General features: G+C 38.1%; 2 protein-coding genes across 2 annotated transcripts in view; both read right to left on the bottom strand.

Annotated features, from left to right (window-relative positions):
- LOC121389677 (E3 ubiquitin-protein ligase MIB2-like) overlaps positions 1 to 25,845 on the bottom strand; it is an 80,397-nt gene that overhangs the window by 30,676 nt on the left and 23,876 nt on the right. The window contains exons 7-15 of the mRNA XM_041521326.1: positions 24,792 to 24,807; positions 24,102 to 24,250; positions 22,233 to 22,389; positions 20,257 to 20,411; positions 16,158 to 16,393; positions 14,391 to 14,408; positions 3,319 to 3,579; positions 1,216 to 1,387; positions 442 to 548 (exon numbers count right to left, since the gene is read on the bottom strand). Coding sequence (XP_041377260.1) covers positions 442 to 548; positions 1,216 to 1,387; positions 3,319 to 3,579; positions 14,391 to 14,408; positions 16,158 to 16,393; positions 20,257 to 20,411; positions 22,233 to 22,389; positions 24,102 to 24,250; positions 24,792 to 24,807 — 1,271 coding nt within the window. The remainder of the gene's footprint in view (positions 1 to 441; positions 549 to 1,215; positions 1,388 to 3,318; positions 3,580 to 14,390; positions 14,409 to 16,157; positions 16,394 to 20,256; positions 20,412 to 22,232; positions 22,390 to 24,101; positions 24,251 to 24,791; positions 24,808 to 25,845) is intronic.
- LOC121390175 (E3 ubiquitin-protein ligase MIB2-like) lies at positions 16,886 to 22,471 on the bottom strand. Its single transcript, XM_041521926.1, has 5 exons — positions 22,233 to 22,471; positions 20,257 to 20,411; positions 19,142 to 19,268; positions 18,300 to 18,399; positions 16,886 to 17,275 (listed from the first exon to the last, which is right to left on the bottom strand). Exons 1-5 carry the CDS (start codon positions 22,233 to 22,235, stop codon positions 17,139 to 17,141), a joined length of 522 nt encoding a protein of 173 aa, XP_041377860.1. The 5' UTR covers positions 22,236 to 22,471; the 3' UTR covers positions 16,886 to 17,138.

Here is a 25,845-nt window from a genome sequence, read left to right as displayed (position 1 = left end):
ACGTTTCATTTACGGTTATATAGCATCAGACATATGGTTAAGAACCACACAGATATTGAGGGAGGAAACCCGTTATCGCCATTTCATGGCCTACCCTTTTCGGTTAGCAGCAAGGAATCTTTTATATGCACCATCCCATAGACAGGATAGCACATACCACGGCATTTGATGTACTTGTCGTGGTGTACTGGCTGGAGCGAGAAATATCTCAATGGACCCACTGATGGAGATCGATCCCAAATCGACCGCGCATCAAGTCAGTGCTTTACCACTGGGCCGTGATAACAATGATGATGATGGTGATAACAATGATGAGAATGATGATGATGACGACGTCGACGCTAATATGATGATGGTAATGATGATGATGATGTCAATGATAATGATGATAACAATGATGATGATGACGGTGCCGAGGATCACAGTGATGTCACCACTCACCGTCTGTATCGTTCTGCTCCCAGTGAGTCCCACGAGCGACAGTGGCCCCCGGGAATATTCCCAGAGCGTTCACCTTGAGGCTTTTATTTCTTGCAGATACAGTCACACTGCAAACAAACGCATAATGGTCAGACACCCTATGACGCCCTCTCTCTCTCTCTCTCTCTCTCTCTCTCTCTCTCTCTCTCTCTCTCTCTCTCTCTCTCTCTCTCTCTCTCTCTCTCTCTCTCTCTCTCTCGCTGTGTGTGTCACACTCTCTATCTATCTCGGTCTATCTGTGTCTCTCTGTATCTGTCTCTGTCTGTCTGTCTGTCTGTATGTCTGTCTCTGTCTGTCTGTCTCTCTGTGTCTCTCTGTATCTCTGTCTCTCTGTCTCTGTCTCTCTCTCTCTCTCTCTCTCTCTCTCTCTCTCTCTCTCTCTCTCTCTCTCTCTCTCTCTCTCTCTCTCTCTCTCTCTCAAATACAATCCTTCAGATTAGACATACAGCTCCGCGTGGGTAAATAAAGACAAATATTTGGTACTGTGATTAAAAATTAGATATCCCATTATTAAAACAGCATTTTAATTCATGTGCGTAAAAAAAAAAAATCTGCCATAAACCCTTCTCATTAAGATGACGGCTACGGTGCGTGACGTCATAGGGTGACAACTCCGAATCAATAGCAAGCTAATTATTAGGGACATTCTGCAAACAATAAAATATAATTTACGGATATTTTAATTTATTTCTTATTGTATTAGATCTAGACGTCAGTGGATATTAAAGAACATACGGTTGCGACTTGGGGGTGTCGTAACGTCTGAAGGGATGTGTTAGATCGTGCTTTCCCGTGACGTAGCACAGCGAACACAGATTATAGTCGTCACATCTCGTACAGTGCCAGCGCATGCCCACAACACCTACTTCGTTACATTCGTTACACGTAATGCTCTGATGCCGAATACCTGAAAAGAAAACGTTTGTTAGAAATCGGTAGACCACAAGGGTATATGATTTACGAACGCCACCTGTCGGGAAGTTGGACGGCGTTCTATATTAATCAGAATATATAGGGATTATGACTTTAGTAGAGAAATATAACTGATATGTGGACTATGACTTTAGTCGCGATAATAAGTGTACAATACCGACCTGATTATAAGCATGTATGGTTACTGGACCGTACAGCGGGTAAAATGGGGATAACTCTACGAAATGCCACAGTGTGTGGTCGCAAGAAGGATTTAATAAGCGTTATATCAGCCTTGATTATTTCATTAACTCAGGTTACCTCGAGGCAACACACCACCATTTGTCGTGTCGTTACTTGCTGTAGCAGTTTAATGTAGTTCGCTTTAGGAAATAGTTCCTCATAAAAAAATACTACAAAATTCTGATATTCCTTGACCTCTGTAGTATTTAAATAACCCAATGCTTTGAAGTTACTTGTTATAATGTAGTACTAACTGATAACAACTGTGCAAGTGGTATAGTGTCACTTGTATGACAGCAACACGGGGCGGTACTCTTGACTTGACGGTGGCTGACTGAAATATTCCCTAGTTAGTCCATGAACATTCGTCTCCCCAGGTGGTAACAATTGGCCACATTTTGGGTCCTGATTCATGTACTAAGTCGACCTATGTTGATTTATTACACGGTACTTGTCACTTGAGAGCACTCTCCAAAAGTAATAGTCACATGACCCTCTTGACAGTGTTGTATTTTTCACAGAATATATTCTGACATAGAAATTGTATTGAACTGCATGGAGTAATTAATGGCGATGTGGAACCTCCAGGTCGAGCAATGGCCTCATGACATAGTTTTCATTAAAAGCTACTATGTTTATCTCAACCCACCATTATCTCGAGATGTTTGGTTCGGTGACTTACATCGAGATAAGAACGTCAAACTGTAATTTGTAAAGAACTATTTAAAGTCGCGGACTCTAGTTTCAACCCGTGAAAATGGACACCAAATTTGATTGATCTACGAACCTGTAACCCATTTGGATAAAGTTATAATAGAGTTAAACACGCATCTGTGACACTGAAACGGGAAAAATACTCCTAAAAATAGACTAGAGCTCGTATCCATAACCAATACTTCGCAGGGGCGGGATTTAGCTCAGTCGGTTGAGTGCTTGATTGGGGTGCTTGTGTCGCAGGATCGAACCACTTCGGTGGGTCCATTCTACTGATTGGTTTTTTTTCTCATTCCAACCAGTGCACCACAACTGGTCAAAGGTCGTGGTATGTGCGCTCCTCTGCTGGAAAGTGCATATAAAAGATCCCTTGATACATTGGGGAAAATGTAGCTGGTTTTCTCTGATGACTACGTGTCAGAATTACCAAATGTTTGACATCCAATAGCCGATGATAATAAATCAATTTGATTTCGTGGTGTCGATAAAGAAACCAGACTTTAACTTTTCTAAGGGCCACTGGTACAACGCTCGCTCGATGCGCGGTCGGAATGGGATCGATCCCCGTCGGTGGGCCCATTGGGCTATTTCTCGTTCCAGCCAGTGCACCACGACTGGTATATCAAACGACGTGGTCCTGTCTGTGGGATGGTGCATATAAAAGATCCCTTGCTTCTAATTGAAAAGAGTAGCCCATGAAGTGGCGACAGGGGGTTTCATCTATCAATATATGTGTGGTCCTTAACCATATGTCTGATGCCATATAACCGTAAATAAAATGTGTTGAGTGCGTCGTTAAATAAACCATTTCTTTCTTTTTTTAAACTTTACTAGACACTAACATATTTGTTTTACCTTTAAGGTTATGAGTAGACTAAAAAAATGACGAATTTCTGAGTTCAGGGTTGAAGCTAGCGTTTGCGACTTTAAATAACTGACATTCTAGTTGACATATCTGTTCTACCTCACCTACTGGAGCACTGTCCAACACCCTCAGCTCAAACTTGTTGCCTTTCCCTATACTCGAGATTGTTTGGTTTCCATTATCCCAGATAATTTCAGCAGTTTGATCCTTTCCATAGGACACCACCGTCCCGACGTGCCCCTCTCCGCCATCTTTACTTCCACACGACCAATCAGGACCCCGTATCACCCGGAGACCTGTCGCCATCTTGCTTTCAGCAGGGACACTTGGAACAGAGAAAAGTGTCCTGGCAGTTTGTTCAGATTAATTCCTGGAAACAAAATGCATCCAAAAATATATTGTACACTGTTTATTGTATTATCTCTGTCTCTGTCTCATGTGTGTGTGTGTGTGCGCGCGCGTGCGTGTGTGTGTCACGCTCTCTCTCTCTCTCTCTCTCTCTCTCTCTCTCTCTCTCTCTCTCTCTCTCTCTCTCTCTCTCTCTCTCTCTCTCTCTCCACCTCCCTCTTTGTCCCTCTCTCTGTCACACACACACACACACCACTTTACTTTTTTATATAGTTGTACTCCCTTGAAAACAGGCTATTTTTCGTTCCAGGCAGTGCACCACGACTGGTATACCAAAGGCCGTGGTATGCGCTATCCTGTCTGTGGGATGGTGCGTACAAAATATCCCTTGCTACTAATCGAAAAATATAACGGGTTTCCTCTCTAAGACTATATGTCAGAATTACCAAATGTTTTACATCCAATAGCCGATGATTAATAAATCAATGTGCTCTAGTGATGTCGTTGAACAAAACAAACTTTAATTTCCCCTTGGAAACTCCTGTATACGCCTTTCGTTAATGGTGGACTGATAGAGTTTTGTTTTAGTGGGAATACCCACTACCTTTTATTAATTTGCCTGTCGCTGCAAAACATGGCTCATAAACAGCGTGCCCCCCACCCCTAGATCTGTCATTCACTCGAACGAACTGACAAGTTCAATACCGCTTTGTATTTCGTGGAGCTTTTTTTTTTACGACATAACAGACGGCTGTAACATGATCACAATAACGCAGTGGTATGTTAACAACATGGAGGACTCGTTGACTACAAGGGGAGCGGGATTTAGGTTAGTCAGTTGAGCACTCGCCTGAGGTGCTTGTGTCGCAGGATCGAACCACCTCAGTAAATCCGTTCAACTGATTGGGGTTTTCTCATTTCAACCAGTTAACCACAATTTGCTGTATGAGAAAAATGTAGCGGGTTTCCTCTGTTGACTACGAGTCAGAATTATCAAATGTTTGACATTCAATAGCCGATGATTAATTAATCAATGTGCTCTAGTGGTGTCGTTAAACAAAACAATCTTCGTTGTCTACAACCATTCTGCAGTTGAAAAAAGTAAAGTTTGTTTTATTTAACGACGCCACTAGAGTACATTGATTTTTTATCTTATCATCGGCTATTGGACGTCAAACATGGTCATTCTGACATTGCTTTTTAGAGGAAACCCGCTGTCGCCACATAGGCTACTCTTTTACAACAGGCAGCAAGGGATCTTTTATTTGCGCAGGATAGCACAAACCATGGCCTTTGTTGAACCAGTTATGGATCACTGGTCGGTGCAAGTGGTTTACACCTACCCACTGAGCCTTGAGGAGCACTCAATCAGGGTTTGGAGTCGGTATCTGGATTGAAAATCCCATGCCTCGACTGGGATCCGAACCCAGTACATGCCAGCCTGTAGACAGATGGCCTAACCACGACGCCACCGAGGCCGGTTTATGCAGTTGATTACAATAAAGTGGTTTCGCAACTACACCATTTCTGTTACGAAAGGAAATGTTTTATTTAACGACGCACTCAACACATTTTATTTACGGTTATATGGCGTCAGAGATATGGTTTAGGACCACACATAGATACTGAGATAGGAAACCCATGTAGTGGCGACAGCGGGTTTCCTCTCAAAATCTGTGTGGTCCTTAACCATATGTCTGACGCCATATAACCGTAAATAAAATGTGTTGATTGCGTCGTTAAATAAAACATTTCTTTTTTTCTTTCTTTCTTTCTTTCTTTTCCAAATTCCGATTATTAATAAATCAATATGCTGTAGGGTGTCATTAAACAAAACAGCTCCCTGTCTCCTACGCTTATATATGTAGACTATCGCACCTCAAGTGAGCGCTATATCAGCTGAACTAGATCACGTTCTATGTAAACTTGAATATGTGTGTACGTGAAGGCTATACTAGGAAAGATTTAACTTACCAAACAGCCGACGAGCGAGACAAATGTATTCCTCAAGAAACAAAGCGCAAATGATCAGCTTGAATGCTTAGACATTTCAGGTGTGTACTACACTGAATACCACACCCCCAGACGCAGTTATACAGTTGAAATAAGATAAATATGTACCCGAGTAAATTGTACAGTCTTGTTCTAATCGACGAAAACAAGGAAACAGAAACCAAAAACCCAAAATGGAGTCCAAGGGGATTCGCCGTACTATTTTAATTAAAGGTGGATGTCCTGGGTCAGTACTGGACTGAAGCCTTCAAGGAGTGGGGTGGTTGGAGGGCGGTGGGGGTTGGAGGATGGGTGGGCAGAGTACACAGGCCCGTAGGAGCGATATCTGGTGGGGCGGAACACAATTTCGCTTAGTGGGGGTGGGGGGTGGAACACAATCTCGTCTAGAGGGGCTGGGGGTGGAACACAACCTCGTCTAGAGGGGATGGGGGTGGAACACAATCTCGTCTAGAGGGCGTGGGGCGGAACACAATCCCGTCTAGAAGGCGTGGTGTGGGAGCGGTAAACAATCCCGTCTAGAGGGCGTGGGGCGGAACACAATCTAGTCTAGAGGGGGTGGGGGCGGAACACAATCTAGTCTAGAGGGCGTGGGGGCGGAACACAATCTCGCCTAGAGGGGGTGGGGGCGGAACACAATCCCGTCTAGAGGGCGTGGGGGGCGGAACACAATCTAGTCTAGAGGGGGAGGGGGCGGAACACAATCCCGTCTAGAGGGCGTGGGGGCGGAACACAATCTCGCCTAGAGGGGGTGGGGGCGGAAAACAATCCCGTGTAGAGGGTGTGGGGCGGAACACATATCGCCTAGAGGGTGTGGAGGTGGAACACAATCTCGCCTAGAGGGCGTGGGGGTGGAACACAATCTCGTCTAGAGGGCGTGGGGGCGGAACACAATCCCATCTAGAGGGCGTGGGGGCGGAACACAATCCCGTCCAGAGGGGTAGGGTAGGGCACAGTCACCATGTTGGGAGTACTAGTCATACTTGTCTTAATTTATACAGAATAAAACAAACAAATGTACATTTTTGTCCTCAAGTAAGGGCACAGCCCTCTGCCTCCCACTTCCGCTTAAAGCGAATTTTCTTATATAACTAAGTGTCTAGTGTGTGCGAGTCATATAGACAAAGGTGCACTCTGTTTTATTGGACATTGTGAATGTTATATAGTATACATGACTATATATATATATGACACGCACCAACTAGACACTCCGCTCGCCACAGTCTAGACCCTTCTCACTACGCACACCCCCCCCCCCCCCATCCCACCCTGCTACCATGGCTTTTAGGTGTACTCTGTTTTATTGGACATTGTGAATGTTATATAGTATATATGACTATATATATATATGACACGCACCAACTAGACACTTCGCTCGCCACAGTCTAGACCCTTCTCACTACGCACCCCCCCCCCCCCCCATCCCACCCTGCTACCATAGCTTTTAGGTGTACTCTGTTTTATTGGACATTGTGAATGTTATATAGTATATATGACTATATATATATATGACACGCACCAACTAGACACTTCGCTCGCCACAGTCTAGACCCTTCTCACTACGCACGCGTAGTAGGCTTAAATATAACAATGATTTAGAAATAGTAAAGAAAGACCATTAGGTACATTACGGGACATTTTTATTGAGTTTTTTATTTCTATTTCTTTTCTATTAAAATTGAACTTAAGAAAACGTGGCAGAAAACGCCTCACGAGGCCTACTCTTCACCACCACCACCACTACCCCCCCCCCCCCTCCCCTGCTAACATGGCTTTTAGGTGTACTCTGGACATTTTTAATTTTATAATCGTTAATAAAACTGTATCCTAACCGGATGTGAGCGACGCGAGCGACGCGAGCTATGTGTGCGATTATTTAAAAAATCATTGATTTCAACCTCCGTATCCTAACCGCTGGCATACGGCGCGATATATTTTGTTCTGCTTTATGTCATTTTGTTACAGTAAAGACATTTACTGACAACAGTTTTGTAAAAAAAAAAAAAAGAAAAAAAAAAAGACACCAACTTGAGAATTACGTTTTATTTTCATTAAATACGTGGAATACATAATAGTGCAGGTAGACACAGTTAAAAAATAACACAATTATAAAGACAACACCACACGATACGAGTGCACCGTACGAGAGTAATCACAACAGTATCCAATTGTTACGAGACAACATTACGATTTCATCGGCTGCCATACAATCAACTATTCTCGTACGAAACACTGGTATCGTATGACGCCGCCGTAAGCAATTTACATGAAATAGTATAGATATTATTTTCAGCATACAGTCATTAATTGGCAGTTAACTGCAGTATTTTTATTTGGATGATAAAAAGCACATTTGCATTAAAGGGACATTCCTGAGTTTGCAGCATTTTAAGATGTTTCCGACTAATAAAATATTTCTACGATTAATCTTACATATTAAATATATTTTCTTGTTTAGAATATCAGTGTCTGTATATTCAATGTGTTTCTGGTCGTCTTAATATTTGTAAGAAGCCCAAACTGGATTTTGTCTTCAAATAATTCCGTACGTATCAAAAGATATTTTTAAGAAATAAAATGAAAATTAACTTAGTACAAATATTAGAACGATCGGAAACACGTTTAATATACAGCCACTAATATTCTAAACAAGAAAATATATTTAATGTGCAAGTTTAATCGTAGAAACGTTTTGTTAGTCGATAACATCTTAAAAAGTTGCAGCAAACTCAGGAATGTCCCTTTAAAGGGACAGATCCTAGTTGTTAAACACTACAGCATATGTTTCACTATTAGAGCCGTTTATCAAACATCAATTAGATTTTATTGTTTAGATTATCCATTCACTTAGAACCGAAGTGTTTCTGGTCATTCTAGTGTTTTTGATACCAAAAATTGCTGTTTCATTTTTTTTAAAACGCACATGCGTCTGAGAAGTAGCAGTTTATTGATTCGAATTCTAGTCTATTGTTTAAGGACATTTCCCGTTTTAACGTCACAGACTCTTCTTTCACTCTAGTGTAACTTTTTTACAGGTTAAAACTAGGGTCTGCGCCTTTAATAATAATAATAATAATAATAATAATAATAATAAATTGCACAGACGGGAAATAAGGCAGTTTGTGTTCATAAAGAAATCAATCCAAAATATGGATTCATGGTGTATATGGACATATTGTAATTAACCACAATATCAACAGATAAACAATCACTAAAGTATTCCCATGAAATATGGCATGGATAATAATAATAATAATTATAATAATAATAATAAATTGCACAGACGGGAAATAAGGCAGTTTGTGTTCATAAAGAAATCAATCCGAAATATGGATTCATGGTGTATATGGACATATTGTAATTAACTACAATATCAACAGATAAACAATCACTAAAGTATTCCCATGAAATGTGGCATGGATTTTATGCAATGCACCTGTGATGGGATATCTTAGTCTGGCACTGGCAGTCTACTTGGTGGCGGTGCAAGAAGGATGAAACCTCCAGTAATGTATCTCCTCGGGTGTGGCTGTCCTCTTATAGGTAGAAATTCATGGAATCAACAACTAGTTTGCCAAATGTCCTTCAACTCTGCATTGTGCAGAGATACAGCCCTGGGCCCCGTTCCACGAAGCGATCTTAGCTCTAAGATTAACTTAAATGTATAAGATAGTTATGCGCTTGAATTGATCTTAGGGCTGAGATCGCTTTGTGAAACGGGTCCCTGATCATCTATTACCGTTTTGTCGTTCACATTAGATCGAATATTTCTGTCGTAGTATATGCAGGGTATCCAAGCACCCACTTAACATTTATGCGAGTTGATGAAATACAATATTATTATGTGCACTAAATTTGACAGATTTTTTTTCAAAACTTATAATCTGTTTGATCGTCCATAATCTATTTAAACCTGTATTCTTCCTAAAACTGGAATTAATATTTGAGGACATAATTTGTACAATCCGATGGCTCGCCTATAAAATGATCTCTCTCTCTCTCTCTCTCTCTCTCTCTCTCTCTCTCTCTCTCTCTCTCTCTCTCTCTCTCTCTCTCTCTCTCTCTCTCTCTCTCTCTCTCTCTCTCTCTCTCTCTCTATATATATATATATATATATATATATATATATATATATAATAATAATAATAATAATATATATGTTATTACCAAAGTGTTTTCCGGTATCGTCAATATCGTATATTAGGAATACAAAATGTCAAAGAGACTCGCATACTACAATATTTTTATTCCTAATATGTGATATTGACGATACCGAAACAACGAGGGTAATAATCTCTTTATCATATAATCTCAAACTTAATACAAACTGTTTTTTGTAAACAGTATACGCAACTTTAATGCCAGTCAGCCATTACGCGATATTCAAATGACGTAACAATATGTGGCGCGCTGTCTTTTTGAATGGGAATGACGTCAAACTCGAATGACGTCATTTTGGATGTCCTTACATCAAAATAAACTAGTGCATAACGCTTCTTGGTTTATGAACGCTGGACAGCTTTCAGTGTAAAATTGCTATTGAAATGTTTTTATTTGATGACAATGAATGCATGGAGTGTCACCCTAGTACGTTTGCTCAAGTGTCAATAAACCTAGTGCCGAGACCTCGACTAATTTACATCTAATTTGCAGAGTTATCAAATATCTTAAAGTATGGGATCTTAAAAATAGAACATACTTTGATTGCACTGAAAATGTAAGATATTATAAGTATTTCACGAGGGACATATTTAATAACAACTGATACCGAGTTTGTTATTCTATTTTATTTACCCCAGCTTTTTTTAATTATTATTCTAAAAGCCTTAAATATACATACACGTACACGTATATAGAAACCATATAAACCTCTTTACACACTCTTCTGAGTATTGATATAACTTTGTATTTTAACTACGTTCACAGATAATTTTCGAAAACCAAAGTTTTATATATTCTGTTAAAATATATATATATATATATATATAATATATATATATATATATATATATATATATATATATATATATATATATATATATATATATAATATAAATCTATACAAATTTCCAGAGATGAAAATTATCCGGATTTGTCCACAATTCCTAATTTCTAATCGTCTGTACAGTGTAGCCGGATTTTCCACTGATTGTCCTAACAATTCCATATTCTCAGAGCAAAACATAAATACTGACAGTGGCGGATCCAGAAAATCCATTTAGGGGGTCCCAGTGACATGAGGTAGAATGCCAATGAACTGTTGGGGGAGGGAAATTAATATATAATAAAATTATAACTATCGCAAAATTTAGGGGACCCTGGGGCCCCTAGATCCGCCTCTGTACTGTTTCCGCTGATATTCTGCATATATTCTGAATCGGGGGTGCCATTTGAGATCATTGTGCAACCTATCCCAAGGATTATTTTAGTACCCGACCACCATTATTAAAATTTCTCGATTTTCTTTCGCAACTCATTTTCATCTCTTGACTTTATTTTTCTCTTTTTTGGGGAGATATTTTATTGATCAAAAACGAATCAAAAGGATTGCACAACAGGCAGAACCTATATAAGTGCTCTCCTAAGCAAGATGGATATCAGACAATATTCATAATCATATATATCTAAAGCATAATAACAATGTCTAATGGCATAAAATATTTAACATAATTACTATTTTTTAATATATAGTAATAAAAGGTATAGAGTAGATAGAATAGAAATGGGATAGTCGAGATAAAATATGATAGTAATGATCATATTGTTGGAGCTAACCTTATATGGGGCAGTAAGATCAGAATAATAAGTTAGTTCAACTCGAATCTCTTTCTTTCAGCTATATATTTATGTACTGCGTTAAAAATTAAATCGTTTTCTTCAATTGGTTGGTTTATTGATCTGGATAGTAGTAGATCAATGTCTAAGATATCAAGGTAATTCCGTAACGATGCAAATAAATCATATTTTTGTCTGATGAACAGAGGGCAGACATAAAAATAATGAAAAATATCTTCACAGTTATCTTCACATGCACAGCTTGGGCTATCAGAAAGATGGCTTAAAAATAAATGACAGTTTAAGTTGCTAGCATAGTTACGAAGCTGACAATGTATAATGTTACGTTTACGATTTCCATAAAGATAGAAAGTAGATGAAGGATTGGGATTTCCCTTTTTTATTAATTTTTTATAGGTACGCAGACATGGTTAATTTTGAGTTAAACTGTCAAGATCATTCCATAACTCCAAAATATTAGGAATAAAGCTGTTTTTATATGAATTAGTATGGCATGTTGGTGGAGTGAATGGACGTTGATTTCTGAGTGTAAAACGATTAGTGGGATTATCATATGCCAAGATTTCATCCAGTAGATATTGAGGTGTTTCGCCTTTTAGTATGTTATGCATTAGAATTAATTTACTATTTTTGCGACGTTTATATAAAGGTTCCCAACCAAGTTCATAATATAGTTTGTCAGGATATGTTCCTTTCCTAAGTCCTGTAATGATTCGGGAAGCTTCAAGTTGTACTGACTCAGTTGTATTGGATTCTTTAGCTGTACAATTATCCCAACTTATATTACCATATTCTAAGATTGGTCTTATAAATGCAACATACAATTTAGTTGGGTAATATCTATTTAATTTATATTTTAACATACGTAGAATGTTATTTCGTTTACAAGCTTTAGTATATATGTCATTAATATGATTTGTTCATCTACCATTGGAGTTTAAAATAAGCTCTAGATGTTTGTGGGAGGTTACATTATCAAGAGGAATTCCATTAAGATATAGCTTAGGAATATCAATATGTAGCGTTCTTGTGAATAACATTGATTTGGTTTTAGTTATACTAAATTCAACTCCCCAGCTAGTTGACCACTCATATATAGATTCTAAGTCTTCATTTCGCGTTTCTGCTGTAGAGGTATGGCCATTGTCAATGCAATAAAGAGAGGTGTCATCAGCAAATAATTTTATTTTATTAGATACATTGTCTACTAGATCATTTATGAATATTAAGAAAAGATGTGGCCCAAGTATATATCCCTGTGATACTCCAGCATTGATATTCCTCCAATTTGAGAAGTAACCATCAAGTTTTACTCTTTGTTTCCTTTCGGACAAATAACTGCTGGACCAATTAAGAAGATTATCACAGATACCATATTTCATTAGTTTAAAAATTAAACCCTATGCCATACCCTATCAAAGGCTTTAGTAATATCACTGAATACAAAGCTTTGTCCTTGCCATTATCTAGATTTTTCATTATAGTATCATAAATAATTAGTAGCTGATTAGTTGTAGAATCTTTTGATCTGAAGCCTGATTGATTATTAGTAAGAATATTATGATCATTGATATAGTTATGAAGGTTTTTAAATATATATTTTTTCTAAGATTTTGCTAAAGCAATTGGTTACAGAAATTTGTCTATAATTTGAGGGACTCTTAATATCACCTCTACCTTTATATATGGCTGTAACATTGGCACACTTCCAGTCCCGTGGCACACAACCTAGTGAGACTGACAAATGGATTTTATTAACTTAGGTGACATATTGTCTGGTCCCGGCGGTTTGTCGACATTAAGGGTTTTAATCTGATCGAGAACATCTTGTTCTGAGATTACAATATTAGATAATTTATATGGGGACAGTAGATTGTAGTTGGGTAGATTTGGTTCGTTTTCGATTCTTCATATGGAGGCAAAATAATCATTTAGCGCATTTGCTTTAACTTGGATGAAGGTGAACGTGATTACCATCAATAATTGGGCTTGATACTTTGTTTTTATTTCCGAATTTGCTAATGGATTTTGCCAGTTTCCACCATTGCTTGACTTTCTTATGTCAATAAGTAATAATCAAGGTAAAATTATATATATATGTATATGTATGTATGTATGTATGTATGTATGTATATATGTATGTATATATGTATGTATATATGTATATATATATGTATATATATATATATATATATATATATATATATATATAGTTCATTGTTAATTGTAAACTCAAATTAACTATAAGAACTGACAGTAATATCTTTTTGGTTCATGTAAGTATGAAACATGTCTGTCCTGAATTTAATGTTAATTATATAATTGAAATTAATTATACAAATTGACAACAGTATCTTTTTGGTTCATGTAAGTATGAAACATGTCTGTCTTGAATTTATTGTTAATTGTATAATTCAAAATAATTATAAGAATTGACAGCAATATATTTTGGTTCATATAAGCATGAAACAAACAAAACCACAAAACGTGTGAATATATTTTTAAGAAGGGGTGGGATATAGTCCAGTGGTAAAGCGCTTGCGTGATGCGCGGTCGGTTTTTGATCAATACCCGTAGGTTGGCCCATTGGGCTATTTCTCGTTCCAGCCAGTGCACCACGACTGGTATATAAAATGTCGTGGTATGCGCTATCCTGTCTGTGGAATGGTGCATATAAAATACCCCTTGCTACTAATGAAAAAATGTAGCGGATTTCCTCTATAAGACTATATGTCAACATTACCACATCCAATAGCCGATGATTAATAAATCAATGTGCTCTAGTTGTTTCCTTAAATAAAACAAACTTTAAGACAGACATGCTTGTAAGACAGACATGCTACGAGGAGTATCTGTCTCTTTTCTTCTGTTGATTAAAAAAGGTTTTATGTTATAAAGATTGCACGTATCAAATAAATATGTTCCTTGATTATAAGATTCTTCAGTCAGTCTGTGACGTATGTCACATGTTTGCAGCTGAGTAAAATATCAGGCGTATCCATTTATTGAATGACACACTCACTTCCAATTCGTTTGCCATCTGAAATAAAATAGCTTTGAATATTAGGCACTTTCAATAACAATGGTACAATAACATATCACAGTATATTAGGCACATTAATATGATGTAGTACAGTGGATACCTAAGTATGTTTTGTTTAACGACACGACTAGAGCTAATTGATTTAATAATCATCGGCTATTGGATGTTAAACATTTGGTAAGTCCTAGAGAGAAAATCCGCTATATTTTTCCATTAGTAGCAAGGAATCATTTATATGCACTTTCCCACAGACAGGAGAGCACATACCACGACCTTTGATATACCAATCGTGGTGCATAGGATGGAACGGGAAAACCCCACTCACCCAATCACTGTGGCATGACCACAATATATTAGATACTTTATTAAGGTACACTAATGTGCCATGGTATATTAGGCACCTTTTCATGATACGCTAATGGGTCATGGCATAATAGGTACCTTGACCTTTCACCCATAGAACACGTGTGGGATATCCTTGGTAGACGTATTCAGCAACGTCACTAACCATCATGAACGCTGGTTGAATTAGGGTGGGCATATTAACCATGCGACAAAGGTGTAGTGCACATATATTGACGCTAGAGGAAGTCCAACACGATATTGACCTTTTTTTTTTTTTCATTACTCCACCCATGACTGGCATTACCTTTATTGCTGGACTTAAAACATCTCTCATAGTGTTAAAACCAATGACATCCAGTGTTGAAATAAATGTTAAAATTATTTCAAAGTTACAGTTTTGTTAATTTTGAGGAATATCCCCTACTTTTTGTGTCAGCAGAGTACATACACACACACACACACACACACACACACACACACACACACACACACACACACACACACACACACACACACACACACACACACACACACACACACAAGCATATATATATATATATATATATATATATATATATATATATACTGAAACAAAATAGAAAGTTGACTTTGAATACATATAGCACAGCGATAAATTAATAGATGTTTAAGAACAAGAGTTTTCGATTATAGTATCCTTTGAGTATAAACGACACAACAACAAAACCGTGCGAGTTTCCATTACTTTATTTAAGCAGTAAGCATCATGACGTCATGGGGGTATTAATTTTAATAACAAGTGACGAATTAGTAAGTTGATTACGGTCAGTAACGTGTGTGACCACCTCGAGCTTCCACTACAGCTCTGCGACGTCTTTTCATAGATCGTAGGAGTTGTGTAAACATCCGCACCGGAGGTTGACGCCATTGCTGTACAAGCGCCATCCCAAGCTCTCGGAGATTCTGGGGTGGGTTCCTGATATTTGGTAGTCGTCTGCCAAATTCATCCCAAATGTGTTCGATAGGATTTAAGTCTGGTGAGCGGGACGGCCATTCCATGACATTCACACCGGCATTGCTTAAGAAGTTTCGTGTCACGGCCGCTGTGTGGGGCGTAGCATTGTCATGCTGAAACGTTAGTCCTGGTCCATGTGCGCGAAGAAATGGAAGGAGCTCTGGCGTCAACACTTGGTCACGATATTGCTGTCCTGTTAGGTTGCCATTAATGACAAGGAGTCGAGATCGACCGTTTCCTGTAAATGCGCTACCGCCTCTAAATCTATCCACCTCTCGTACACAACACCGAGCAAATCGTTCTCGTTGCCTACGCCATACTCGTACCCTCCCGTCGGTAAATCTCAGCGAGAAACAAGACTCGTCACTGAATACAACCCTATTCCACTGTCTTTGAGTGAATCTCACATGTCTCCGTGCCCAGTGTAAACGCTGAACACGATGATTTGCCGTCGAAATTGGTCCAACGTAAGGACGTCTGGCAGCGCGCAACCGGTTTCGAATGGTCTGTGGTGTCACCCTCCCCCTGAACAATTGTCGTGATGTTGAAACGGAAGTCATACAGCGATTGCGTAGATGACGTAACCTTATTTGTTGGTCTTCGAAACGTGACGTCACTCAAGGTGCTCCTGACCGTGGGCGATCTGCAGTTGACTCAGTTTGCTGAAAACGTATCCTTAGGTTGTGGATTGTCTGTTGGCTACAACCAAAGGCTCGCGCAACTTCTGGTACGGACTGCCCAGCTTGCAGCCTACCCATGGCGCGTTCTCTGTCGGTATTGGATAGTCTAGGTATTTGACAATAATTGTTTCCCGAAATTTTCGTGTGTTTTTCCATGTACTACGAATAATCGGCTAACATCCGTATCACTGACGCAAAGGTGTGGCGGTCACGTGACATTATGTAAGTGCATTTCATGTTTTTCCCAAATAGACCGTGCACATGCAACATCTCGCATGACTGAGTATTGTGTATGTGAAATGTCATGTCAACTACTGGACACAGCATAATATAACAATTAAGTTACCTCAAGTTGCAGTGTGTTGTTGTAGGACATTTTATAATAAAATCAAGTTTCTTTTTTTGTTTCAGTATGTATATATATATATATATATATATATATATATATATATATATACTCACGTAACAAACATTCTTTGTAACAAATAAATATATACATAATTGCATTTACTTGAATTCTGTTCATGAAAATTCCAGAGAATTATTATGAAGCAATTCCCTTCGATGTTTCAAACTTTAAGCGCACAGCTTGTCACAGGCCAGGACTGGACCACAGTATTTTTTAACAGATGAATAATACATGTATGGCAAACAAGATTGTTCAAAAGTATGAATATTAACTTTTAATTATGTACAGGAACGTTTTGATCATGAGTAAATATAATATATGTTGTATAAGTTGTAAATAATTAAATATATATATTCCAAGTCATTTGCTTGACTCTGCATCATAATAACGTGTAAGGGTGTGTCTCCATCATTATCACCTGCATTAACATTGGCACCTTAAAAACAAAAATAAAAAACACATTATAAATCAGGCGCGGGTCCAGGAAATTATGCAGGTGGGAGTCGACTGTCGCGTTTTAGGGGGGTATCTCACTGGTGATGATTCACCGGAAAATATATATATTATAATTAAGGAAGTTCTATTTGAGCCGAGGGATTCCCCCCCCCCCCCTGAACCCTCCCCCCCCCCCCCCCCCCGGACACACACACGCACGCGCACAATATCCAATACTATGGTTGTGGAGCTAACGTTTTCCACGTACTAAATACACAGGCGTACGGGCTCCCATTTTTGTAAGGGGCAGGCTGGTTTTGCCCGAATTAAACGAAAATGCCCGAATCTGAATCACAACATTTATTCATAATAGTATTACTGCCAAACAGCTATATAGGGGTGCAAACTAATCACTGCACATGTTTACATATATTACAACTAATTTTGTTGGTAGAATGATGGAAATATATGTTTATATAGGTTAGCACATTTTGCACGAAAATATCTCTATCTTTTTTGCACACATTTGAGAATTTGCACCAGCACTACGATGGGGAGGCAGTCAACTAGTTCGCGAGCACTCGGCCTCCAGTACACGCCATATATTTACCAACATATTCACAATGTATCTATATATTAATTTGATAATTTTCTACAAAATTGGATTTGGGCACCGCTAGAGAACATTCATTAAATAATCATCGGCTGTTGGATAAAGATGAAGTTTATTTTTTTTAACATCACCACTACAGAACATTGATTATTAATCATTGGCTATTGGCTAATTTAACATATACTCTGGGAGAAGAAACCCACTACATTTTTCCATTAGCACCAAGGGATCTTTTACACACACCATCCCACAGACAGAAAAGCATATACCACGGCCTTTGACCAGTTGTCGTGCACTGGTTGGAACGAAACACAACCCAATCAATGGAATGGATCCACCGAGGTGGTTCGATCCTGCGACGCCAAGCACCTCGACTGAGCTAAATCCAGCCCTATATGGGCGTTAAGAGTACCTGCAGATATTAGCATTTGGATGGGCTCGATGTAGCATTCGTCACAAGCAACATGTAAAGGTGTTAGTCCTTTGTTTGCTTTCGAATTTACACTAGCTCCCTGAAAAAAAAAAAAAAAAAAAAACCCAAACGTAATATTATCTGTGGGTGTATATGTCTCCCACTCTCTTTCTTTCACCTCTGACTATTTATTTCTTGCACTTATTCGCCCATCCGTCCACAAACACAGATGAACAGACCTCTCTCTCTCTCTCTCTCTCTCTCTCTCTCTCTCTCTCTCTCTCTCTCTCTCTCTCTCTCTCTCTCTTTCTGTGTGTATGTGTGTGTGTGTATCTTTCCCTAACTGTCTTTTCTCCCCTCTCTGCATCTTTCCATACCAGTCTACTCCTACCACTCACTCACTCACACTCTCTCTCTCTCTCTCTCTCTCTCTCTCTCTCCTCTCTCTCTCTCTCTCTCTCTCTCTCTCTCTCTCTCTCTCTATATATATGTCTCATTGTGCCTCTCTCCTCTCTCTCTCCCCTCCCCTCTCCTACGTGGCTGTCTCTCCCACTCTCTCTACCCTCCCCTTCCCCCTCCCTCTCTCTCTCTCCTCTCTCTCTCTCTCTCTCTCTCTCTCTCTCTCTCTCTCTCTCTCTCTCTCTCTCTCTCTCTCTCTCTCTCTCAGTGTGTGTGTGTGTGTGTGTGTGTATCTTTTCATAACTGTCTTTTTTTCCCCCTCTGCATCTTTCCATACTAGCCTTCTCCTACCTCTCTATCTCTCTCTGTTCGTCTGTATGTGATTTAAAGACATATTAGTGTTTTCTTCCTAAGTAGGTGTGTAATTATAATTGACGTTTTACCTGTTCAATGAGAACTCTTGCAATATCTGTATGGTCGTTGACTGTTGCAAGATGTAGTGCCGTAAATCCATCCTCCTTCTTAGAGTCGATGATTTTTTTATTTCTCTGGAGTATTTTCTCTACAATTCTAACAAGTCGAGAACTTGATGAAAGGACATTGTTAATCATTGGATGTCAGCTGAGATATATACCACTAAATTAAATCCCATAGATGACAACACGCACATCATAGATATAAATACTGGAATTCCATTAAAGTGACAGACCCTAGTTGTTTTTTTAACACTATGACGCATTTTTCACTATCAATGTCCTTTTTGATAATTTAAATTATATGTACTTACATGTTATTACTTATTCATACACCTGAAATGGTTTTGGTCATCCATTTGGTCATCCATTTGGTCAATGCATTTTTTATACTTCCAAAAACGCATGTTCGTCTGAGATGTAGTAATTGCGGGGGGGGGGGGGGAGTCGGTTTTTTGTAGGTTTTGTTTTAAAAATACCACAAACATTTAACACAGAGACAAAGACATTTTAATTTCTTTTCTTCTTTTTTTGACATTACAAACATGGATAATGATGAGATGAATGGTGAAGCTGCAGTATTTCCATGATACTCGATTCTTATTGCCCTCCTGCCTCCGAGTTTTACTTACACTTTTGAATCTGTTGCTGTTTTAACAATATTTGTCCTATGAGCCTGAACTGTTTACTGAAGGTAGTAAATATCAATATAGTAATGGATGTGAAATAACAAAGTTACAGTTCCCATAATTTTAAAATAATTCCATATTCAGTAGGGTTATATTTTTTCTTCTTTTTTGTGTGGTTTTTGTTTGTTTTGTTTGAGGGTTGCTGTTGGTTGTTATATTTTTTTTAATTTTTTTTTTTTTTGGGGGGGGTGGGGGGTGGGGGTGTTGGGGTTTTTTGGGGGGAGGTGTGCAACATTTAATAACTCCACCCCAGAACTGATATATTTCGACATCTATGAAAGTGGATAATAAAGATCCCTTGTCCGAAGTGTACAATTTGATCAGTTTGTCCCAGTTCAAAATTATTCTTCATGGTTTCAAAATTCTAAATTACTCTTGACTATCCCGAAAATTTACCCAGGTCTGCCGTTCAACGTTGTCCAGTGAAGAAGGTTGAATCCCCGTTTGTTGGTTTTCGTTAAATCTACTTTCGGTGACGTCAGAATTCGCTCAGCCGCTGCTGTGTGGTCCTTAGCAATGGCGTTATGAAGAGGTGTGTCCCCTGACTCATCCTGTGTAAATCGTTTTAAAAGACAATCATTATGCCAGTAATTCACCAAGTACTGAAAAACAGTGCTAACATTCAAATGAACACTGAAATATCACAGGTCATAAATATCCCAGAACCCCCCCCCCCCCCCCCCCCCCAAACATTTGTTTTAATATAATTTGTTAAAAGAAGAAAAACCGAAAAGAAAACAAGAAACATTTATTCACCAAGTGCTGAAAAATAGTGCAAATGTGAACCAGACCCATGTTCAGCCAGAAAACGTTTCGCTACCGCTCGCGAACTATTTTATTGGTTCCAGACATGGTCATTTGATTTACCGTAAAGTGCATAAACCAGTTTAGCGAATGTTATTGTTGGTTTTGGGGTGGGGTTTGTTTGTTTTTTGTGGGGGAAGGGGTGTGTGGGGTTGTTTTTTATCGGTCTGGCTCAACCAGCCGACAGATACATACAGTGTTAAAAGCGGTTATGTGATTCATACTTCATTGACGTCAACAATAATTATATTTATTACCCATAATATTGTCAAAAATAGTTTGGTACATATCAAAGTGATAGGTCCCACTAGAACGCCAAGTGTGACGTCACACTTCGCGACGTCATCGATTGGCGCACTGCAGCCTTACAGGAACGTCAATCAAACGAGCTGAGTAATATAAATTAAGATCGATTATGGGCAATAAATAGGACATTAAACTCGATATCCATTTCGTATGATGTTTATGTCCCTCGTGAAATAATTTTCAATGTTACTCACTAAAGCTCGTTATAATTGAAAATTATTTCACTCCGGATATAAACATGATACCAAATGGAAGCTCGTTTAATATCCTATAACTATCCTATAACTTACCCATGATATCCATAAACCCATGTTATAATTTAGTTTCTTACACACCCGTTGGTGAGAACACCATGCATTATTTTTGATAACACATACTTGTTTACACATGTACGTGTGTCAACAATTTCAAGACATACGACTGGCTGCTCCTAGGTAATGACTAGGTCACTAATGCCAGACATCCAATGAAAAAAACCAATACGATCGAAATCAATTACACTGTGAAGTATAGTTAACCTGATAATCATTTGACGCGTTAGTTAGTTACAAGTGCAACGGCTGTAAATAACTTTTAGTCGAAAAATATGTTTTAAAACAACACGTCGTAAGATACATGGTAGCTAACGGCCATTCATGTATTATTCTCTGTATATCATGTTAATTTTGTTATAATTCTAGGTGTATAACAATTTAATCAATATAAACAATCGCACTCTTTTTTCAGGAAACTAATACATAGAATAAGGGATCTCACCATTCGGCGATTCGGCTTTTCTCGCCGAGTTTTCACATTTTCCCCCGAATTTTCACACTCTTTCGTATATTAATACAATTTTAACAATTACTATCTAATCCCCTGGTGGTTGTTTCTTTAATGGTTTTATTTTCTTTTGTTATTGGGAGGGGTTTTTTGCTGTTTGTTTTGTTCGTTTGTTGTTATTTTGTTTATTATTATTTGCTTTGCTGATTTTTGCATTTATTATTGTCTTGTTGGGTTTGTTTGTTATTTTGTTGTTGATGTTGTTGTCATTTTTATCCAATATGAACATCCACGAGCGTAGGAAGGTGCCAAAAAGTGGGGGGCACACTTTTATATTTATACACTTTTACACTATTATAAAGCAAATATAAAGCAAAATATCTGAAAAGTGCGGGGCATATGCCCCCTTGCACCCCCCCCCCCCCCCCCCCACCACCACCCGTTTCCTACGCCAGTAACATCTATAAGTATAACTTGGACTGTGTGTGCGTACAACTGACCATGACGTTGACGTCAGAGCCTCGTCCAATCAGAGCATATATAAGCGTCGTTTGGCCTGTGTAGGCGGCGTTGTGAACCGCGGTCCTTCCTTTGTTGTTAGCATTGTCCAACTGGGCACCAGCTCTGACCAAGTACTCGGCAATTTCTGTGTGTTTTCTGGAATTATTATTATTAATTTTTTTTTAAAACTTGATGTAACCCGTGATTCGCACAGGGAAATGGAAGTGGGGTGTAGTGGCCTTACACTGCCCCCCCCCCCCCCCCCCCCCAAGAAAATGAATGCAATATTTAGCACAATGTGTGTGTGGTAGTCGACTGGACAAAGTTGTCTGTCGGCAGTGCAGATCGAAAAAGGAGAAGCTATCAGAAGGATTAAACATTGTTTCGTATTATATTGTAAATACTGTAATCAAAAAGCGTATCTCAGGACAACAGAGCCAAAGTGATGTTTTGAGAAGGTAGACCCGTGAGAACCGTTGATCAATGCCGCCGCCAGCACCACCACCACCCCATTTGTGACTATTTAGGGTCGAATTTACAAAGCCTGTTTTTCTGCGCGCGTAACAATACAGATATACAATACTTAACCCCTGCGTATAAATTAAATATATCTGGGACGGATACACCAGACCTTCTCGCTCCAGCCAGTGCACCATGACTGGTATATCAAAGGCTAGCCTGTCTATGGGATGGTGCATATAAAAGATCCCTTGCTGCTAATCGAAAAGAATAGCCCATAAAGTGGCGACAGCGGGTTTCCTCCTCCCTCAATATCCATATATCCGACGCCATATAACCGTAAATAAAATGTGTTGAGTGCGTCGTTAAATAGACCATTTCCTTCCCTAGACCATGCCCCTAGATCCGTATCTGAATTTCAGTAGCAGAGCGAGGATTTCAAAAATGAGAATGAGTGAAATTTTAAAAAAGCTTGCAAAAAGTACACTAAAATGTATATAGATAGACAATCTTACTCACATACATTTATTGTTTCACAGGCATCTGACTTGTTAGCAATTGGAGAGGCGGGTGGGGGTGGGGGGTAATCCGGTACATGGACATCATTTGCTGAAGAAAAGTTGGGGGGATCGTTTATGACAAATATGTTTTGTTTTTGTTTTTGTTCACCCAGAGCAAACAGATGTCTTAGGGACGGTCCATAAATGTCAATGGTTTTCATAATCCTAACAATGTTAGGATTGGGTTTGACCCCCTCCCCCACTCCCCTAATCCTAACATAAAAACATTGATATAATGTGTACATGGCGTTTACCCCCTCCCCTTTGTTTCGAATTGTAAGAAACATTGACCTTCAATGGACCGATGTTTTACCTGAAAAGCAATCCGAACATGGCTTTTACCCCCTCCTCCCCCCCCCCCCCCCCCTTCCGAACATTGTTCGGATTGTGAAGCACATCGATATTTATGGACCGTCCCTTAGGTGCATTCTGGTCACATGTATGGGATGCAATAAATTACTGCTTGATAATGTGTTATTTATACTAAAATACATTTATATAATTGTAAACTACTGAAAATTAATATTTAACTATATCTTGGTTGTATAGTACTACTGTTTTCGGGGGTTGTTTTCTATCGTAAAAAGTGGGGGGACATTTGCATGTTGGTCCCTCCACTCCAAAAAGTGGGGGACATGCCCCTGCCCGGTCCCCCACCAAGTGACGCCCATGATCCGGTCGAATTAAAACATTACTAAGGTGTCGGCCCAGAATAGCAGGCTTCACGCTCTTTAGTTTGCGTTTGTATACGTTGAGGAGTTTTGTTTATTAAATTCACCAAAATACATGTCATAAAAAACATATTAAATTCATGCTTCCTCATAGGGCTGAATAGCAAATACTACTTACCTAAAAGTAGCTATCATTAATGGTGTGTCACCGTCGTCGTCTGTCGCGTTTATGTCAGATTTATTTTCTAAAAGTAACTTGACAATGGGTAGTTTCCCTTCATAAGCGGCAACGTGTAGACACGAGATTCCTTTGTGTCGTTCGTTCACCTATAACATAGCAATAATAACAATAATGCTGATGATTTTGATGGTAGTTGTGGTGATAATGATGGTGGTGGTGGTGGTGGTGGTGGTGACGGTGATGATGATAATGATGGAGGTGATGAAGGTGATGATGATGATGATGATGATGATGATGATGATGGAGGTGATGAAGGTGATGATGATGATGATGATGATGGAGGTGATGAAGGTGATGATGATGATGATAATGATGGAGGTGATGAAGGTGATGATGATGATGATGATGATGATGATGATGATAAATAATAAAAACAATAACAAAGGAAAATCAAGGAATTTCGACCTACAGAACTCCAGTATATATTTTTAAATTTTGTCACTAATAGATGATAATTCACAGTCTTTTAAAGTTTTTAATGTTAAATTTGTAATTAAATATTTTAAAAAAAAAATATTAAATCGAAACTTCCAAAATATCTCTTTATCAGTTTGTGCAGACGGCCAAAGAAAATCATTCTACCAAGTTTCAGAACTATGCGATCACAACTATATATATATCTGTTACTTTGTGAAGACTTCCCCTGAAAATAAGTATACAGAGTTCAGGAACTATTCAATTAAAACTGTAAATAGACTTTTAAATTTTCTGTTAAAATTCTGTTTAACAATTTTAAATTTAATTTTTTGAAATCACAAACTAGACATTTCCAAAGAGTAAGAGTTATTCTACCAAATATCAGAACAATCCGATTAAAATTCTTGCAGAAGATAAACTTTCAAATATTCAGTGTTAATTTTTTTATTTAAATGTTTTAAATTTAGTTTTTAAAAAATCCAAAATTTACATCCATTTTAAATATAAATTTCCATTTAATATTTTTATAATTTATTCAAAATTCAAAATCTCAAAACGTCCAAAATTAACTTCCTATTTGTTTGTGAAGACTTCTTCTTCAAGTAATTACATTGAGTTTCAGAACTATCCTATTAAAACTCTAGGCGAAGATAGACATACATTTTCTATGTTAAATTTTTATTTAATTGTTTTTAATTTAATAAAATTCACAAATTTAAAATTTCTAAAATATGTCTCAATTAATTTGTGGCGTTTGCCATAGAATCAGTGTACCTAGTTTCAGAACAATTCAATAAAAAAAATCTAGGAGAAGATAGATTTAAATTTTCTGTTAAAATGCTGTTTAATAATTGTACATTTAATAACAAAATTCACAAATTATGAATTTCCTAAATATATTTCTATTGATTTGTGAAAACAATTTAATATAAATGAAACATAAAAAAAATAACTTGCTATAAGTTTGTGAAGACGTCTTCTGCAAGGAATTATACTGAGCTTCAGAACTATCACATTAAAACTCTAGGTGGCGATTGTCTTACAGTTTCTATATTAAATTTTTATTTCTAGATTTGAAATATAAAATAATTCAAATTCAAACAATCATATTTTCCAAAACATCTTTCTATTAGTTTGTGAAGTCTGGCCCAGGGGATCGTTGTACAAAGTATCAGGACAATTCAATCAAAATTCTAAGAGATTTTTAAAAATTAAAACATTTACATTTTCCTAAATATCTCTCTATTAGTTTGTGGCATCGACC

This window comes from Gigantopelta aegis, chromosome 15, assembly GCF_016097555.1.
Source record: "Gigantopelta aegis isolate Gae_Host chromosome 15, Gae_host_genome, whole genome shotgun sequence".
Lineage (NCBI taxonomy): Eukaryota > Metazoa > Mollusca > Gastropoda > Neomphalida > Peltospiridae > Gigantopelta > Gigantopelta aegis.
This window is presented reverse-complemented; position numbering and strand designations above follow the sequence as displayed.

Coding starts and splice junctions, on each gene's coding strand:
- LOC121390175 (XM_041521926.1), bottom strand. Junction 18,400..19,141: donor CAAGAGTTCTCATTGAACAG/GTAAAACGTCAA, acceptor TTTTTTTTTCAG/GGAGCTAGTGTAAATTCGAA. Junction 17,276..18,299: donor CCAAATGCTAATATCTGCAG/GTACTCTTAACG, acceptor TTTGTTTTTAAG/GTGCCAATGTTAATGCAGGT.